Source organism: Wickerhamomyces ciferrii, contig 00011, assembly GCF_000313485.1.
Source record: "Wickerhamomyces ciferrii WGS project CAIF00000000 data, strain NRRL Y-1031 F-60-10, contig 00011, whole genome shotgun sequence".
NCBI classification, from domain to species: domain Eukaryota; kingdom Fungi; phylum Ascomycota; class Saccharomycetes; order Phaffomycetales; family Wickerhamomycetaceae; genus Hansenula; species Hansenula ciferrii.
The window spans coordinates 264496-278669 of NW_011887729.1; the positions used below are offsets into that span (position 1 = coordinate 264496).

The window sequence follows — 14174 nt, forward strand, 5'->3', positions numbered from 1 at the left end:
GGAGTATAATTTGTAATATAACTGTGAGAAATGACCTGAGTTAAATACCTAGTTTGTCAAGATGGTGGAGGTGCTTTCAAAATTGTGTGGGAAAGTGGTTTTCTTGAATGCGGATTTTAGTTTTTTGACTAATCAAGTAAGAGTATATTTTAGAAGATCCTGAGCTCAAAGTGTCAATTGAAGATATTAACTGGTGATTGGAAACCTCAACGGTGATTTCTGCGGGATATTAATAATTATCAATTGGATTAATTATCAAAGAAGGCTACTTATACTTCTATACACTATCATCGTTAATAAATGTTCGCTCCAGTCGTCCTCGTTCTACGGTGAGATCGGTACAATGCGGGTGTTCCACCAACACTTATAAAGCATATATCTATTAGGAACAATTCTGAAACTGATTAATATCACTGCAATATCAAATGTGTTCAACTACAATTATATTTCGATTTCTTCTTCCTTTCGAGAATCACTTATTTACTTTCAAAATTCTTCAAAATATTTGTACTCATAATTTTATATACCCTCGGTTGTTTGTAGATATGATTCTGATTTCCGACTTCGATCTTGATTTTCCCAAACAATAACAAAAATAAACAACAACTTCATGTGAAACGAAACAAGAATATCTAACGGTGGAAGACATCAATTACTATTCGATTATCAGCTCTTTGCTAGAGTCTTAGCTTTCACATACGCTCTCATCATTTACTAATAGCCATTGGGTTTGAACTAACTGGCTGTGTTTTGGGTGCTCAGTTATTGACGTGTTTTCGTCTTGAAGGGATTACCTAAATCATAACAATCATAGGAGAGTTGAAAGATCATCAAAAATGCTGTCTTCATCCAGCCCATATTCACAGACATTATCACCTACAAAATCTTTAACTTCAAACGATATAGAGTCCAATGGTACAGTTGATATCTCCAAAAGCAGGCAGTTGTTGAAGTCAACTAACGAATTTGGGTCTGTTGTTTTGACTCCACGGAAAAGAGCATTAGCAAGAAAGAACAAAGATAAAGATCATAACCAGAATAATAACAAGTCAACTGAAGATGAGGAATCAACATCTACACATGCTTCTGTTGGTACGTTATCACCTCCATTATCAACACATAGACAAATTGGAAAAGCTACTTCACTTATGAACCTAAAATTAGGTGATCCTGTAAATATTAAACAAACACAAGATTACGACCCAGAAGAAAGAATAACATTATTTCAATTTCCAAAGGCAAACATATATACATTTGAAGATAATTCGGAGACATTGGATGATAATCAAAAACAAGGAAGGTTACTTGGGCATGGTGTTTTTGAAGTTTATCAAATGCATATGAAAAAAGTTAGTTATTTCCATTGTGGGTCTGTGGTATATCCAATTTTTCCAAGGTTAAAAATACTCAAAATATCTAAAAACCAATTTATTTTACCATTGTCTAATCCAGAGCGTTATTGGAAAATAAATATTGAAACAAATGATGAATCAGTGATAACAGAATTGGAACGTGTTTTCAGAGATATATGTCATTTCAGGAACCTTTATATTAAACCATCAAATGAATCACTAAATACAATCAATAATGATAGTATTAAAACAATACCCACATCAAAATCAGAAATTTCAATATCGTCCATAGCATCTGCTGTTGCTTGTTTTAATCTTGAATCGGACTCCAGCACATTTGTCGAACAATTTTCATCAAAATCAACTCCAGTTGCTAATCCGGATGGTTCATTTACTGAAAGAGAAGAAGGTGATGATGATAATGGTGATGATAATGGTGATGATATACAATCAGTTGTATCCTCATTGGATTCTGCATTAGAAGATTTCAAAGAACCCTTCAAACCATTAGTTTTTAATGATAATTTTGAAACAACACATTATTATACACCAAGATCTTCTGCACATCAAACTACTATAATGGATGAATCAAGAGACACTATATTACTCTCGCCAACCCATTTTCCAAACCAAAATACTTCTTTTTTCAGTACCCGTCCAGCCTCAAGATCTTCGCGTTCAGCTTCTTTATATATATCAGAATCAAGTTGGATGGACCCAACAGATGAACCACAAACTTCTACACCGGGTACTGAAAGGTATATTAAACATAACTTAAATCCAAATCCAAGATTTATAGATTCAAAAAAGAAACAAAATTTTGAAAAAAGGATAATGACTGATCCTATAATAACGAAGAAAAAGAATAATAGATACAGTTCTTATGATATTTATAGTATATTATGTGATGAAAATAATGAAGTTAAAGAAGAATCTCCAGGTTTAACAGGATTTATCAAATCTTTTTTTTGAAAGGACAATCCATTTTTCTATGCATATTTAACAAATTTAATGATGATACGAATGAAAAATAAAACAATTATAGTACATGAATCTTATTCTGTAGACACATTTAATACATACAGTTTATATAACTACAAAAAATCGATGATTATATAGGTATAAATGTACATTAAATGAGATCTTCTTTCTCTATACATGACAAAACAAAAAAGAAAGATCTCAGATATATATATATAATGTTTTGTTTAAACAAGTTTCATGGAAAAAAACTTGTTCATGATGGTTTAAAAAGGCGTTAAAGTTGATTTTATTCATGAAATTTTGTTTATTGTTAATCCTTATGAATTAGATTATAATGGAGCACCTGGAACTGGGTTACCATTAGCATCAACTAAACCTTGTTGCATTAAAGCTAATTGTTCGGAACCAGCAGTTTCAAAAGTTAAACCAACACCAATTTTAGAAGCAGATTTAGCTTGATCAATTTCACCAGCAAATAAGACTGAAACAGTTGGTAAGATTCTTCTTTCTAAAAATGCACTAACTTTACCATTTGAATCTATTTGACCTCTGAAAACTGATTGACGGAATTCATATTTAGCACCTAAAGTGGTAGTACCTTCTAAGACAGCTTGAATTTGTGGCATACCACCCATTAAAGCTTCAGCACCACCAACTGGAACTAATTGTGATTGTAATTGAGTTTCGATACCAGCTTCAACATTTTCAGCAACTTTTCTCCAGAATGAGGCAACAACTGAACCTTGAGCTTGAACTTGAGCAGAAGCGATCCAGTTACCAGCGTTATAACGAGCGACATATGAAACAGCAGAATCAGCTGGCATGGTTGGTTGAGCAGAGTAAACAGTTTCTAAACCAACAGCTAATTTTGGAGTAATAGATTGTAAAACAGAACCAACAGCGACACCGGTGAATTTACCATCATCTAATACAGATGGGTTCAAAGCTTTTAAGTTAACAGAGAAATCACTAGCTTGGAAATCTTGTTCTAATTGAAGCATAGTTGGTTGACCTTTAGCAATTTGTAAAGTGGCTTTTGAAATGTTTGATTTATCCCAACCATAGTTAACTCTACCACTTAATGAGAAATCATTGTCAATGTTACCTTGAGCAAAGAAGTTATCAGTAGCATAAAGAGCACTGAAAGCATATGGTGGGATTGATTGTGAGCCTAATGAGAAGGTATGAGATGTTTGGAATGCTGGGTTTAATGCAAAAGCTTTGTTCAAATCAGCTCTTAAACCTGTGAAGAAATATTGGTTTAAAAACACATCTCTTGAAACTTCTTTATTCAAATTTTCAACAGTACCCGGGTTGACTAAGTTTAATGATTTACGATGTTCATGGACATTGTTGTAAACGTTATTCAAATATGAAAAGATTGGATTTGATGACCAGAATCCTGATGGTTTTGGTTTTTCTGGGGTGACACCTGGGAATTGTGGGATTTTAGAAACATCACCTAATGGTAATGGTGTTGGGGCAGACATTTCTAGATATTGTTAGTTATTTATGTTCTAAAGTTTGTAATTATTGTGTTGAAAATTATAACAATTATTTGAAATTTTCCAACAAAAGATTTGTAACCCACTTTATATGAAGTACTTGACTTTGTAAAATATATTCAGATCAATAGTGAAATATGATGGATGAATTGTTTAATCTAGACCGAAATTATAATAAACTAATTGAAACCAATCAATATGAAATAAAAATCCGATGCTAAAAGTCAAAGTTTATGTCTTTTGAAGATCAAGTGTTTAGAGCCATTTTAGCTCTTGCTAGATCTAAAGCCTTTTTTTTGTTTCGACGATGATTCGAAAAAAAAAATTGAAGTTCTCGAAAACCGGGTTATACACAAGTGTTGGTACAGGTGGTTTGAGACACATAAATATAAGTACTTAGACTTACAAATTGTATTACATACGGTTAAAATTAATCACGTTCTATTGTTTAATCCATATTCAGGTCGTTATCTTGATCTTGACTACCAACAGTTGGGAAGTCGTTGAAGTCAAAATTCACATCGTCGGTCATTAAAGTATCACTTTGTTGTAACGGTTGACTTTGTATTTCTGAATTTCCAATGTTAAAACCATCTTGTTGAATTGGAGGTTGGTCCTGTATATCAAGGTCTTGATCGTTAGATGCTGTTTGTACTTCCTGAAGTTGATGATTCTGGGTTCCTTCGATTACTGGGGCGTTTGGTGTTACTTCGACAGGCTCAACTGATAAATCTTTAAAATCTTCTAAAGATTCAGGAACAGGTGGTTCTGGTAATGCAATTCTTTCGCCAACTTTTTCTCTAAACCTTTGTAGAGCTTCTGACTTTCTTGTGATATTTTTCTTCAGTTTCTCGACTCTGACGCTTCTTTCTTCTGGTGTTTCTGATAACCCATGAATGTTTCTCAATATTTCTCTTGCCTTGTTTATCCTCACACGTATAGTACCAGCCTTGTTGAATCGTTAGTTCAAACCCCCAATTGTGCTTCAAATAAAAAAACATTACATACTGCATTTTCGACATCTTTTGGTAAAAGTTTACCTGAATTGACATCTTCCACAATGTCCAATACTAGTGGAAGCAATTCTAAACTTTTCAATTCTTGAATAGCTTCTTCTGCATTTTTTAGCTTTGTTTCCTCGCTAACCGTAGGCTGTTCTGATTTTAGCCGTATATCGGGTCTAAATGGGCTTGAGTGTCTCTGAATATTCATCTCCTTATTGTCCTTTGATGAAAAAAGAAGTGCTTGAGATGATTTGGGCGTTGAAGTTGATACTCAAACTGTTCTGTTTAGTGCCTTAATATGAAGCTTCATATGTTTTAATTCGCGATTGGATTTCTATATTGGTGCGAGACACACCATACAAAGTACAAATTGTTTATATAGATCAGAGATCAATTTTAATTTTAATCATTATATTATTATGAAGTTCTATTTAATGCCTTCTGATTTTCATAGTCTGTATCGTATATCTATCAATAGAGTTTTAAATATTCCTAAAACTTACCACGTAACAAATTTTTACCCATATCTAAACCAGTCAAGTAAGCAGTTCTAATAAATGTGTAGAAATCTAATGTAGATGAAGCAGTATCCAAGAAGCCAAATGGTAACATAGCTGGAATCCAACCTTGAGCTAGTTCTAAAGCAAATGAACCAGATGGCATAGAGTATTGTTTAGCGTGACCTTTTCTCAAATGATGAGTTTCACCTGCTAAGTAAACTTCTGGGTATAATGAACCTTCAACGGCAGCATATTGTTCACCTTTTAAAATTGTAAAGTAATCATCAGCAAAATGAACACCAGTATGACCTTCTGTACCAACAGCTGTACCGAAGAAAATCAAGTATTCTGAGATTGAGGCATGTAAAATGAACATAGTACCCATAGCACCACCAGCAACGTTGAATAACCAATCTTCTTGGTTTAATGGGTTGATGATATCACCATAGTGGTCTTTTAAGCTTACCGCCAAATCTTCAAGTATCAATGTTGTGTTACCTTCTGGATGTTTTGCAATAACTTCATTTGATAATTTATTCAAGGTTTCTGGATCAAAAACATAGTTGTTTGGTAACCAGGTGTCAAACAATAAATTCAAGATATAATAAATGATGACGGGTATAGACAAGTATAAAAATCTCATTGTGACTAGATGATCTAAAGCGCTCGGATACTTTTGTTGTTAAGAAAAGGAATGGAACGTATCTTGCTTTGAGTGGTTATTGGAGTATTTTGTATAGTTTTCAGCTTTTGAAGCTCGTTTAATTTTTTTCATCAAAACAATAAATGACGGTTATACGAAATCTTTTTTTTTGCCGCCATCGGTATTTCGCGATGCCTTCGTTTAGATCTAATTTTCATAATATTGAATATTTTATAATACACAACCAAAACACTTTTAATTGAATGCGATCATGAAAGATATACAGAAGCACATTGATCACTTAGAATTTACCACGCAATAAATTCTTACCCATGTCTAAACCGGTGAGGTAAGTGGTTTTGAAAAATGTGTAAAAATCTAAGGTTGATGACGCAGTATCCAAAAATCCAAATGGTAACATAGCTGGAATCCAACCACGGGCGTATTCCAACGCAAATGAACTAGGTCTCATACTATACTGTTTGACTTGACCTCTTTTCAAAAGGTGAGTTTCTCCTGGTCTGTAGATTTCTGGTTCAAATGCTCCTTCAAGCGCTGCCCATTCTTGACCTTTCAAAATGGTAAAATAATCATCTGCAAAATGAACCCCAGAATGTCCTTCGTTACCAACAGCTGATCCAAAAAAGATCACATATTCAGAAATTGAAGCATGTAAGATGAACATTGTTCCCATGGCACCACCAGCATTGTTGAAAACCCAATCATCATTGTCAGTGGTATAAGGATTGATGAAATCACCATATTCTTCTTTTAAACGCACAGCCAAATCTTCAAAAATCAAAGTGATATTACCTTCTGGATGTTGGTCTAAGACTTCATTTGATAACCTATTTAACACAACCGGGTCAAAAATGTAATTTGTGGGTAACCATGTATCATATAAAACATGTAGAATATAGTATATGAAGATTGGAATTGATAAATAGAAAAACCTCTTATTGTAAATGTGTGTCATTATATTTGATCAGAGATGAGCAACATTGAACAATTATTGAAGAGGGATTTCATATGAAAATGAGAATTAATTGAATATTTATAGATCTAAATCACTCATGCTCTTTGTCAATTGTCAAATCACGTCCAGCTATACGAGCCCGCTTAAACCCTTATATTAAATCAGTTAAGAACTTATACAGTTTTGTCGTTTCTCGCGTTTGTTTATACGATCGTACAACACTAACAAAACATATACACCAGATCAAAATGGGAAGGTATACCAATACCATATAATAGAATATCTAATTGAATAGTTTATACAGAAAAAGAATAGTTTAATTTGTACGATCACAGGTCAGTCACCTCGCTTTCCTATGCGGTTATATCAAGATTCAATTGATCCGTTTCGTTCAAGTCGTGAATTCATATCCCAACATATTTCATGTTCAAATGCGCCAACATATTCAATAATTGGGTCTTCAAAGATCTTTATGTTCCCTTTATTCACATTGCCTTCACTTCACCTTGGATCAGTAACATGTAACTTGTGAAAAATAAAATTGAGAAATTCTGTCAATTTTTGAAGGTTTCCATTGAAATCCTAGTCAGCATGCCAAATTCATGAATCATGATATAAGTGATAGTTCTGAAAAGTTTGAACAGCAATTAAAGAACTACATCAGCTCTATAATCGGGACTCTGGTCATTTTGAATACATCAAAGGATACAAAGAACTCAATTGCTCATACAAAATAATGTCTTCACAAGCTACATTGAAAATCGCAGCCATAGCAAATGGTGATTCAAATGATAAAGAAGGCGAAATACTCAAACTACTTAATGAGTCCAATGACAACGAGACAATCATTTATTACATCAATTCATTAGTCAAGCAACAAACATTACCAATAAAGGGTATTTTAGTGAAGTTTGTTGAAAATATAAAACAAAAACATACAGAGGCTGAACAAGTTCAACTTTATGAAGAAATTGTTAAAATCTTCACACCTCCAACCGCCGTGGTATATTTACCATTGATGAAAACCATCTTGAATTTGACACAAATATATGAATCCAAATTTCAATATGATAAAGCTGCTGAAGTTTTAAAGTCATTACAAGTTGATCATTTGGCCCAAGAGTTTGATTCAATCCTACAATTTCAAAAATTTGAAGTTGAAATCAACACAAGAATTGCTAAAAATTCATTAAAGGTTAATGATTTTGAAAGTGCTGAAGCCTATGTCTCTAGGATTGCCCCAATCTTACCAAATTTAGAATCAAATGGTATTGATGATCTTCTCATTGATACTTATAAGACATCTGTTGAAACTATGGTTAAATTAGGTAAATGGTTTGAAGCTGCTTCCAAACTAATAGTATTAGATAATGAGCAATTTGATATCCCATTGGTTAAATACACCATTCTTTCACAACATGACCCTTTGAAAACAAGATTAATCAATAAACTTGTTGAATCGCCTCATATTTTACCAAATATTGAGCATACACCACTATTGAATATTTTTCAAAAAATTTATTCCCAAAAACTAATTTATCATAATGAATATATTGAATTGCTATCTTACTTCTTGGATACTGATGATCATTCACTTTCATCTGACTATATTACACAGGCTCTATCGAAAGCACTAGTGGAAAATAACTTGATTGCTTCGTCAAAGATTTATAACAATACCTCTATACAGGGTTTCACTGCTATTTTACAATTAGATGAATCATTTGTGGAAGAATTAACTGCTGATATGATTAGGGAAGAAAGATTAGATGCTTTAATTGATGATATAAGTAAAGTCATTGAATTCACAGGGTCAAACACATCAACACAAACTAAAGGTGTCACTACTGATCCTGTTTTAGGTCAATGGCACAATCATATCGTTGAATCGTGTATGGTCTTGGATAAGATAGTTGATCAAATTAGTGCACAAGATCCTACATTTACTGACTCATTCCTATTGGCTTAAAAGGTTTAATCCAAATCTGTTTTATTTTTAATGGAGACGAATTCATGACCAATTATAGATTTTTGTAGTCTACTTTTTTTTCTGAAATATATATATTAAAACATAGCATCAATGCTAAAAAAAATGACATGAGAGTTTGCGCTATTAAAGATAGGCTTAACTCTGGTAAATAAATGTTGCAAGTTAAATCAAAATAAAATCAAGGGAAAAATCAAATAACTTCTAGTAAAAAATCAATATAAAGCAGCATAAAATGGTATTAATTATCATAGTATGAATGTATGAAGATGAGAAAACATATGACCCATAGAAAAGCAAAAACAAATTGAAAATAAGGACAATTTCTAGTAGCACAAATTAAATAAAGACAATCATTGTGTCCTTCTGATATATTATACATTTTGGTCATGAAATGAAAATTAAAAGCTTTTCGGTAGGATATGCGAGTAATAAAGGGCAATATTATCAATTGGAACTGATCAAAGACAATTGTAACAAAGATTTAGCAGCCCCATAAGAACCTGGTGTTGATGAATACATTTTCTTTGTTGGACTTGACATAATTAAATCACCACTGTCATCTGTACGGCCTTTGATTGGAGTAACATCAACTTGGTTGTTGTTTGTATTGTTGACCAAATCTTCGATTTTTAAAGAACGATGGTGAGGAATATGAGCATGAATACCATTTGGTTTGTTTAACTGTGGTGATGATAATGATCTTAAGTTTTCAGGTCTCTGGTATTCAGAGATTCTAGATAAAGCAGCAGCAGATTTATTTGAAGATGTATGTTTGAAAGTTGAAGTTTTTGGTAGCTCTAAAGTAGTTGCTGATCTTTTGAATGTAACCCGTTTCTTTGGGTTTGAAGATTCTGGTAATGGGGTTGAGGCGGCTAATAAACTAATATGGCGAGTTAAAGAAGGTGTAACAGATGCTATTTTTGGTTGTGATTGTTGAGATTTTTGTTCTTGTTTTTCAGCAAAAGCTTCTTCTTTTTTAATGATTTCAGCAATTGGTAACTTAACTTGGTCAGTGCGTAGTTTATAATATGCTAATTGTAATCTGTATTTCAATTTTTCAGCATGTTTAGCATATTTTGTAGAATGTTGTGGTTTTCCGATAGATGATGTTGATGGTGATGTTGGTGATGGAAAAGTTTTAGCAGATATAAGGGAGTTGATATTTGGTAAAGTTGGTTTGAATCCAATGTGTTCTTGTTTTTTGTTTAATGTATTGGCTGAAACGACACTCAAAGCTGAACGTTCATTGACAGACATGATGTTGTATATATTTTTGATGTTGAAGACGGGAAAACACGAACTATTGATGAATGGAAACTTGATGAAAATAATTGATGCAAGCGGTGAAAAACGACGATAGAAACAACTGTTTAAAATGAATAAATGCCAATAGGTATATGCTTTTTATGATTTTGAAGTTATTATTTGTACAATTAACGAATGAATGACAGCTTGATGATGAGAGAATCAAAGGTTTTGATGTTTTAATGATTTTTGTTGTTCAAAAGAGAGGATAGAGTATTTTTCTTGACCTTCTTTCACCTTGGCTATATTAGTTATGACGGATGACTCAAGACGACCTGCTATGATATTAATCACTATCCAACTTAGTTTATTGATCCTGATATGAGACAGGGTGCTTCAAAAATGACAATTGAAATGATAGTTTAGCGAGAAACACAAGTGTTGAAGAGAAAAGAGCTAGTGTTTTGTATATATACTTTCAGTGCTGCACTTTCACGCTTTTGTATTCTCGTTTGTTATTGTTTACTTTTTACCAAAAGAGTCGCGTCGCGTTAAAATTTTGCTTTGTTTTGGTGTAACTGTTCCCATGGAAACTTTTGCAGAGGATACGCACGTACTCGCGAAAAATTAAAGTTTATTTTACGTGATTTTGAGGATTTCTGGCGCGTGAAGTCTGAACGTTTAATTTTGGCCCTTTAGATTCTCGATATGATGTTTGGCTTTTGGGTAGATCACTTAAGTTTTGAATTTTGAGAGATCTCTCACTACGAATAATATAGCTGTCAGAATTCAGAATGTGTCCCTTAAGTTTATCAATCAATTTTATACAATATCGTTTGGAGAATGTGAAATGATCTTTAAAATAATATAGAAGGCTGTGACTACGATCAGATGAACTCTAGTATAGTTCCAATATCCCAGAAGTGTATCATCTTTATACATTCCATCCAAGTATTAAACTGGTTGAGCTGTCTCTCCTTCCTTTAAAATTTAAAAATAATAATCAATCTCGCTTGTATTTTTTTCAAATGGATGAGATTTTGTCATGGTTACGTCTTATTGTAACCCACAGCTACTACAGAACTGCGTCAAAAATACAAGCGAGACGTGATTTTAAAAAACCGTGAACCATTGAACTTATAGTACTCTTATACTGTCATCTTGCAAGAATCTAAAATAATTCACCGTCACGATACGCGTATTTACAGGCTCATGCATTATAAACAATACAAATGTTTCCAGCGCGCACCAATAATCGAGAATGTTTACATGGCTTCAAGCTTGGTGTTTGATGTGGGTGCTCACTGCTCACTGCTCACCACTTACCAGTAACTACTTAGTACTTACTACTGGACCCTGGTCCCTGGACACTGGAAACACAAGAGTCAAGAGTATAATTTGAACTCCAAGAAGGCTGTTAAACAACTTTTTATGAAAACTTCATATGGAAAATTGATACAGTAATATAAATTAAGATAATCAATCATCGCCTACAGATCTTATCGCCTGAATGGCATTTTTGGAAACTTGATCAACAAACATATTCTATATATTAAACTGTATATCACCTTGATATTTTTAGCTTTTCAAAACGCGTAACGACTTTTTAATCTTTAATTCTATATCATTATTATTCAAATCCAAAATCCATATTAGCAACCCATTCAGTCATATTTGTGATAACTCTTTCTGTAATTAAGTCATCACGGCCACTTGCAACCTTCAAAACTAATTCATTCAATTCTGCACTACCTAGTATATCAACATGTTCTGCTGTTTTAGCACCTCCTCTAATATCAAATCTATCAGGATCATGTTTCATTTCAACAATCTTGACTTGTGAATTACCAGGGTTGTAATTTGGTGAAGTTTTCCACTTATGACACATAGCATGAGTTAAAACCGGGATAGTACCATCACCATCAGTAAAGAAGACGCTTGGTTTCTCCCCATTCAAAACAATAGAAACGTTCAATTTAGATAAATCTTTATTTTCTTCTTCTTGGAAGGCATAGGCTCTTTCAGTAGGATTACCAACACCGTAAAAGCAATAGACTTTCAAATCTGGAGCATTTGGTAAAGGAACTTCGAGTGGGTTTGACCATTTATTGAACATTTTTTCATTTTCTTTCAATTCTTGCGGTGTTGAAGCAACACCATATGAATAATGTTCTCTAGTTCTTCTATTGAACCACTCTGGTGAATTATCTAAAACAAAATCAATACTATCGGCCATTGTTAAATTTTTGGATGAAAAGGTACCAACCTCTTTTTCAAATCTGATGAAATTACCAAAAGTATCGCTATTATTTTGTTGACTGTCTTCAATTGAGCCTTCCAAGTTACCCCATATCAAATCACCACCTTTTGGAAGCATACTAGCAACACCTCCAAAAGTTCTTAACATATCCAACCTTTCTCTTCTGGAAAAGAATTTTTCTAATCCATAAACAGCTAATGTGTTCAATTGAACAGTATCTTTCATTTCACCGGATATCAAAGCTGGGATTGCCTTTGGTGCACCTAGTACAGATCCAGAAATATCAATGAACGCAGCTATATGCTTATTAACCCAATCTCTGCCACCATTACCAAAGTGATTTCCTTCAGCTTCAACCCATTTCATGAAATAAAATGCAATCTGAGATCCCATAGAATGACCAACCAAAACAGATTTTTCGCCAGTTGTAGCAAGTCTTAATTCACATTGTTGTTGTAATCTTGAAAAATACTGGTCCCTTCTTTCTAAATCCAAGTATGACAATCTCCAATCATAAGAAGCTGTTACCATCTTATTTGGTTCATAGCCAATAGCAGCTAAATTTTGTAAAATTTTGTTCCAAATCCAATATCCAGCCATGAAGAAATCTGCAGATTCAAAACCCTGGGCAGCTCTTAACTTGATACCTGGTGGATCCAATCCAGTTTCTTCATCAAGCATAATATGTTTAAGCCAGCAAGCCTTGTCTAAAAACATGGTTCTCAACATATACATAGATCCCCATAACCTTTTTCTAAAATGATGTTGTGATGGGCATTCCTTAGTACCTTCAAGACCCCATGATTCAATACCAGTAGAAATGACACCTGGTATCATAACAACTGGGTATTTGGCTTCTAGTCCATTTTCAAGTTTCATAGCCTTGCCTACAGCAAAATCTTCACTGAAATCTTTACCTTCGCCTGGTGATTTTTCATTGAATTCACTCAAAACATTTTGTAAACCACTTGGTAATACTTCTTTCCAATCATCTAAATAATCTTGTAGACTTTCAAAATTCACCAATTTATCAAAATCTGTGTTTCCGTTCTGTTTAGCACCGAAATAAAGCGCAATTAAAATACCAACAAATGCACCAAGTAAGAACACTATCCTTTTGGATTCTTTGACCTTTTTCTTAGATGTTTTATGTTTCTTTACGTGTTTGCTTTGATCATCATCAGTACTTGTTTCAAGAACATCCGTCTCCACCTCTGAAACCTCTATAACATCGTTCTTAGCATTTTCCTCCTTCTTCTGCTTCGAGATCTTGTTAGCCCTTTTCTTTATAGCCATTGAATGGGGATATTGAATTCTCTATAGTGAATTGTTTTTGTGTTTTGTAGTTTTGTAGTTTTGTGTAACCATCATAAATTTTACCATTTTAACTTTCATTTAAACCCATCTAACTTTTCTTTTTGGTGATGCGGAACGGGGCCTGGCTAGTGTCTACTTGAGCCTGTGCCCGTGGCCTTGGGCTGTCTAGTAACTTCTGCCTAACTCCTGTCTAGCTTCTGCCCAGCGTAGAAATTTGAAAGACACCAGATTATGTAGCTTAGAATTCGCAGCTTTTTTGACACTTTAATGGAAATCAAAAACTAACGTCTTATCAATGGAGCTTCCAACCTCCACAGAAAGCAAAAGAGCATCAAACAAGAAATCAACAACTAATTTGATATTTGAGATTTCATTATTGGTTAATTCTATTTTACAGA

The 14174-nt window shown here is 33.4% G+C and overlaps 8 protein-coding genes across 8 annotated transcripts; 2 read left to right on the forward strand and 6 right to left on the reverse strand.

Annotated features, from left to right (window-relative positions):
* Nucleotides 1-836: 836 nt before the first annotated feature.
* INP1 (Inp1p) lies at nt 837-2324 on the forward strand (the record flags this gene model as incomplete). The annotated part of the gene is made up of 1 exon (XM_011278828.1): nt 837-2324. One exon carries the CDS (start codon nt 837-839, stop codon nt 2322-2324), a length of 1488 nt encoding a protein of 495 aa, XP_011277130.1.
* A 341-nt stretch (nt 2325-2665) lies between these two features.
* On the reverse strand, nt 2666-3826 carry TOM40 (TOM complex pore protein TOM40; the record flags this gene model as incomplete). Its single annotated transcript, XM_011278829.1, has 1 exon — nt 2666-3826. The coding sequence occupies one exon, from the start codon at nt 3824-3826 to the stop codon at nt 2666-2668; it is 1161 nt and encodes a 386-aa protein (XP_011277131.1).
* A 463-nt stretch (nt 3827-4289) lies between these two features.
* On the reverse strand, nt 4290-5053 carry BN7_637 (mediator of RNA polymerase II transcription subunit 9; the record flags this gene model as incomplete). The annotated part of the gene is made up of 2 exons (XM_011278830.1): nt 4290-4760; nt 4850-5053. The coding sequence occupies 2 exons, from the start codon at nt 5051-5053 to the stop codon at nt 4290-4292; spliced, it is 675 nt and encodes a 224-aa protein (XP_011277132.1).
* A 284-nt stretch (nt 5054-5337) lies between these two features.
* Nucleotides 5338-5988, reverse strand: ERG2 (C-8 sterol isomerase ERG2; the record flags this gene model as incomplete). The annotated part of the gene is made up of 1 exon (XM_011278831.1): nt 5338-5988. One exon carries the CDS (start codon nt 5986-5988, stop codon nt 5338-5340), a length of 651 nt encoding a protein of 216 aa, XP_011277133.1.
* Nucleotides 5989-6289: 301 nt separating this feature from the next.
* Nucleotides 6290-6964, reverse strand: BN7_639 (ERG2 family protein; the record flags this gene model as incomplete). Its single annotated transcript, XM_011278832.1, has 1 exon — nt 6290-6964. One exon carries the CDS (start codon nt 6962-6964, stop codon nt 6290-6292), a length of 675 nt encoding a protein of 224 aa, XP_011277134.1.
* Nucleotides 6965-7700: 736 nt separating this feature from the next.
* BN7_640 (COP9 signalosome complex subunit 4) lies at nt 7701-8933 on the forward strand (the record flags this gene model as incomplete). The annotated part of the gene is made up of 1 exon (XM_011278833.1): nt 7701-8933. One exon carries the CDS (start codon nt 7701-7703, stop codon nt 8931-8933), a length of 1233 nt encoding a protein of 410 aa, XP_011277135.1.
* Nucleotides 8934-9398: 465 nt separating this feature from the next.
* On the reverse strand, nt 9399-10211 carry BN7_641 (Whi5 domain-containing protein; the record flags this gene model as incomplete). The annotated part of the gene is made up of 1 exon (XM_011278834.1): nt 9399-10211. The coding sequence occupies one exon, from the start codon at nt 10209-10211 to the stop codon at nt 9399-9401; it is 813 nt and encodes a 270-aa protein (XP_011277136.1).
* A 1618-nt stretch (nt 10212-11829) lies between these two features.
* LRO1 (phospholipid:diacylglycerol acyltransferase) lies at nt 11830-13755 on the reverse strand (the record flags this gene model as incomplete). Its single annotated transcript, XM_011278835.1, has 1 exon — nt 11830-13755. One exon carries the CDS (start codon nt 13753-13755, stop codon nt 11830-11832), a length of 1926 nt encoding a protein of 641 aa, XP_011277137.1.
* Between the last annotated feature and the right edge of the window lie 419 nt (nt 13756-14174).